Raw genomic sequence first — 5,321 nt, 5'->3', positions numbered from 1 at the left:
TGGAAAGGACTTCCATTAAATTCAACTGCATTAAAGAAAACTTCGGGCATTTGCATTTCTAAGACTTTTTCATAATAATTGCATGAAATCTATGGTTTGCTCCTCAAAAGACAGTTGCGACTGATAAAAACAATTTTAAATACCATGTTAGAGGCAGAGAAAGTACCTTTAAAACAACCTATTTGATGCTTTAACTCTGATGAGTGACCAAGAGAGAATTTCTCCTCACAATATCCATACAATATCAAGCAGACAAGTGTTGAGAATAAATAATGGTAATTGAACTGAATTTTGGGCTGAAATCATATGTGTGATTTCAAAATCGAACAAGGGCACAGCACGAGTTTGACTTGAAACCACAAATATGATTTCAGACCAAAATTGCACAGCACAAGTTTGAATTACCACTTTATTACATCCATTTTGAAATCGCCCAAATACAGGACTTGGTCGATTCAAATATTTTACTGATGCAGTACTGAGCCGGTTTTTAAATAAAAAGAGGAACTGGAAACGCTTTTACATCTTATTTTGTATGCAAAATAGAAAGACTTTGACATCATGTGTCAAAAACTCAGTCGAGCATAAAATGATTTGATTTAGAGCAAAAACTGGTGTGATTTGGGAATAAATCTCACCAATTAGAGCCATTCAGATAACAGAGACCACCAGTGATTTCAAACTGTATGTAATAAAGACATCTATTTGAGGAATATTACTTGATCTAATACCAAGTTCTCCCAACTATCATCATAAGAATTGTACAACAGACAGGAAGGAGAATTAATAATGACATCTTGGGAGCGAAAGGGTTTGCGCTTCAACTCCCAAGATCTGATTTTGAAATCTCCCCTCCAGCTGCTACACATTTGTAAATAGGTTATGAAAATTTGGTTCAATCAAGGTAACAACTTCAACCTGATAAGTTTGAGTATTCTCATTACCTGTTGGACAATGTAGGGATATTAAAGGGAGAAGTTACATGTTAATCACTTCTGGGAGTTTAAGGGTTATGGGGGACTCTTGCACAGATATTCCAATCTGCATTAACAATGGCTTTTGATGTATATCTCTTATAATTAAGAAAACATGTAAAATTCACATGGAGAACTCAAGAGCAGTTTAGCAGGCCCCAGTCTGAACACATTCTGAAAGCAAAAACATAGGTCAGTCCATGGAGAACGTTTGCATGGTTACACATGAAACTGCCAAAAGTACTCCATATTTAGTATAAAATATTTGTTCTTTGTTGTAAGGTTTGGTGCAGCCATACAGTGGTTTTTAAATTGTATTTTCAGTACTTAAGTACTGGTACTTGTTGAAATTGTAACTATGATTTACTTATTAAACTGTGAAAGCAATATACTAACATCTCCATATTCTATTTGAGCAGCATGCAAGTTGGAGCAGTTGCTCTTGATTGCATACAGGAATGGTTTATTTCCACAGTGCATAACTGGATTGCATGCAGAAGTGAGCCTTCAAAGCAGTTTAGCTGGCTCCAGTCTGAACATATTTCTGAAAATTACAAGTCAGATCATTGAGAACTTGTGCATGGTGTTACTCATGAAACTGCCAAAATTACTTTGAAATATTAAATTTATTTTATGGTAAATAATTGCAAACAGCAATGGTTTATTTCCACAGTGCATTACTGAATTGCATTCAAAAGTAAATGTTCAATTGCATTTCCAAAATGCAGCCTCAAACATGCTTCTAAATTTTTCCCGAATCGCATTACTGAGATATTCAATTCTCAACTACATACCCTGGACACATTCTTAGAATGCATCACCAAAGTAGTTTATCCCTTTTTCTATGGATATTCCATTAATAATTCTATTAAGAATTAATAATTTCATCAATAATTCCATTAATAATTTTCCCTACTGTCTGTAATAAAAATTAATTCTTATGATGTGCTTTTAGAGAACTTGGTATCTGATCAAGTAAAATTCCACTGGTTGATATTTTTCTTAATTCTCATCACTTGCCTTCTTGTCTTGCTATTGTAATGGTTTTGCAAGGCTCGACACAAACTTATCAACTTACTAGCCAAGTGGCTGGTGACATCTTAGATGTTATGACAATGTCAGTTTGTTTACCAGCCAAATTGGCCAGTGGAAACCGAAAACCACTAGCCAAAACTTATTAGTCTGTGGCTAGTGGGTACCGTTAGTGTCGAGCCCTGTATTGTAAGGAGAAGTTCTGTTTTGGTCACTCATGGGAGTGGAAGTGTTAAAATTCAGGCTAAACCCCAAGAGTGGCTAGCTTCTAATTATTCTTGACAGCATCATCCCTGAACCAAACATTAAAGTCCTGAGAATAGAGGTGTAACGGCTGCCATGCCTTTGCCACCGAATACTGATTCACTATAAGCTTGTTTCGTGTAAACGTGTTAAACCACAATAATGACGCTACTGTTAGTCCATTAGGGACAGGATCTTTAAGTTCCACCCAGAACCACATCGTAGTTAGTTGTCTTGCTGTGGGCTAACGATAAGACATGTTTATTGCAAAAGCGTCTTTTCCCCACCTTATCTTGAAGTTTGTTTTGGCTAAATTCTTACAAGCTGGACTGTTATATTACGATAAGTACTTGGATACCTTGGCTACATTAAATAAAATGATTCAAGGCTTATATCCTTGCTTCATAGTGTCTTCATTTACAAAACTCATGGTTGTCATTGAAATTTTGCTTCACTTGTGTAAGCCACTACAAGAGGAAATGGCTGCCAACTCAAGAAGCTATTGATTTTTAAAAAAATTTTCCAAGTCAGTTCCACATGAAATGTATGGAGAACAGTATTGACAAAAGAAATACGGCTGTTTGGGTGTAGAGGTCAAGATAACATTCCACAATTGCAAACTCTCTTTATATAGAGCAAGATAATTTACAAGTCGACCAAAAGTTGATTTCTTGTTTTCAACCGCACTGAGTTTACAACATCCACAGTGATTTCTTCACATCCTTTCAAAATGAGTTTTCTCAACTTTGGCCATTCACTTCTTTTTTGCTTAATGTACCATTCCACAAGTAATGCATCTGTGATTTTTGAACATTCTGTCAGATCAAGGGTTCTAAGAACAGGAAACATCACAGCCAGGTCTCGCAAGTCATTATTGGTAATGGATGGAATTTTCCCAAGGCCCAAGTAGCAGAGAGTCCTTCCTACTTTTTGGGACAGAAAGTGTAGCTCAGCTCTGATTCCTAATTGGCAGCTGTTTAGTTCCAACCACTCCAAAGATTGAAAATTGGGAAAATCTTGTAGAGAGTGCTCGTTTGGCATAACTGCACCAGTCAAATTCAGCTTCTTCAAAGCAGGGAATTTATGAAGCTGTGTAAACATAATGGGAATTCTAGGTCGAGATGTTACATCCAAGCATGTAAGGTTTCTGTTTGGTACCTTGTTATTTGGAAATGCCCAATCAAGAATGAGGTTGGTTACTGGTGTCGGTACAGGTAATCTTCTACATGTGATTCCTTTATTTCTGTAACACTCCCCACCTACATGTAATCCAAGCGTCTCCAAGCTAGAAAAAGCACCTTGTTTAACTTTATGTAATTCTCCTAAAACAGACAAAAATAAAGTCAGCATTTAAAAAAACTGCAGTCCATGTATGCAAACCTAAAAAAAAAAAAAAAGAAAATTGACAATTTACCGACATTACCTTCATCTGCAAGCCTTTGAAACCTCAAACACAACCTCTGCAGGTGTGGATTACTGCTGATAAGTGCTTTGAGCCAAGACAACTCTATTGCACCTTGACATTGAAGTGAGATGCTTGTCAACTTCCCATTGCTGCATAATGCCTTCTGCACATCAAATGCCAGTGGATTTGTGCATGTTATCTGACAGGGAAAAAACAATGACAAATTTTTTTCATAGTAATGCATTGCAAATAGAAACATAAATTTTTAGTTATTTTATCACCAACAAGTGCCTCTAACCAGACATAGTTTGAAGCTGCTCTGGTTTAAAGATTTAATGAATGTAACTAAAATTACAATTCATCTACCCAATGTTTTTACACTTCTGCCCAGTGCCTTCATCAGGGGTGATCCGATTGTTGCAATAAGGGGCCCTTTCATATTGTGACCGAGGCAGGTTCTGACATTGTTATTTGAAGAACAAGACAGACTTATAGCCACAATAAAATTTATTCATACAGGAAAGTACAAAAGAAATAATACTGATAAAAAGAAAGGGTGATTGCAAGCAAATCCTCAGTAAAATAGGTCACCAACTTGAGGTTACATGTACTGGAGTTACTTTTTTTGTGACCAAGAGGTTCTGAGCTTGTAAGTGCTGGTCTTGACACTCTGAACTACTGAGTTAAACTAACTAACTGTACTTCTTTTATAAGGAATCAAACAATAGCAGGCAATTCTCTTTAACAAATGGTAAACACCACAGCGTACACTATTGAGTTATGGATGCACGCGGGAGGTTGCTAAGCACAAAAGAAGCGTAAGAGTTGCTCGAGGCGATAGCCGAGAGCGACTCTAGCTTCTTGAGTGCTTAGCAAACCTCCCAAGTGCATCCATAACTCAATAGTGTACGCTGTGGTGTTTACAATTGGTTTTATAACATAACATTGATACATTGTAGTTAAAGAGTTCCCTTTTACTTAACAAATCTTAAGCGACCAGAAAAAACAAGCGTGTGCGGAAAAATAATCTTTGTATTTGCTCACGTGAGCAGCGTACACCCATGGGCAAATGGGGGACGCTAAATTGACCAATCAGAGCACGCGCTTTACTTTGGTTATGTTATAAAAGATTTTGGAAGTTAGGTGTGATCATTCTAAAGGAAATTTAGCTACAAATCCTGTGTTTATGATAACTTGATTATCATAGGAAATAGCATCTGAAGATGTAATTCTAAAATTATAGCAAAAAATATTGCCATGTCATGCACAATTGTGAGCCTGGTCACAATATACTTACTAATTTGCTGCCTTTTTTTTTTGACAAGGTATAAATAGGCATAAATAAGATGGGTGTTCTTTTGCAAATGAGAATTGCATGTCTGTTGGAGCACACATGCCTAACTAACCATAAAATTGGGTGGGATAATTCTAAAATTATCACTTTAATTGCTGCTATCACCTATCAACTCTGCCCTTGCTCCTTTCAATTGTGATTATGGTGGCTTACTATCTGAGCCTATTTACACCTTGTTAGGAGAAACAGCGGCCAATTACTGAGTGTAAAAAAGTGCCTCATGTCAATGATCAGATCACCCCTGATAAAGGCACTAGATGAGAGTGTCAAAACGTTGGGTTGATGAATTGTAATTTTGGTCACATTCATTAAA

General features: G+C 36.6%; 1 protein-coding gene across 1 annotated transcript in view; it reads right to left on the bottom strand.

Annotated features, from left to right (window-relative positions):
- Positions 1 to 2,742: 2,742 nt before the first annotated feature.
- The window catches only part of LOC111332110 (uncharacterized), a 4,188-nt gene continuing 1,609 nt past the window's right edge, over positions 2,743 to 5,321 (bottom strand). Inside the window, exons 2-3 of the mRNA XM_022937384.2 lie at positions 3,673 to 3,853; positions 2,743 to 3,571 (exon numbers count right to left, since the gene is read on the bottom strand). Coding sequence (XP_022793119.2) covers positions 2,895 to 3,571; positions 3,673 to 3,853 — 858 coding nt within the window. The 3' untranslated portion in view covers positions 2,743 to 2,894. The remainder of the gene's footprint in view (positions 3,572 to 3,672; positions 3,854 to 5,321) is intronic.

This window comes from Stylophora pistillata, chromosome 14 (genome assembly GCF_964205215.1).
Source record: "Stylophora pistillata chromosome 14, jaStyPist1.2, whole genome shotgun sequence".
NCBI classification, from domain to species: Eukaryota; Metazoa; Cnidaria; class Anthozoa; order Scleractinia; family Pocilloporidae; genus Stylophora; species Stylophora pistillata.
This window is presented reverse-complemented; position numbering and strand designations above follow the sequence as displayed.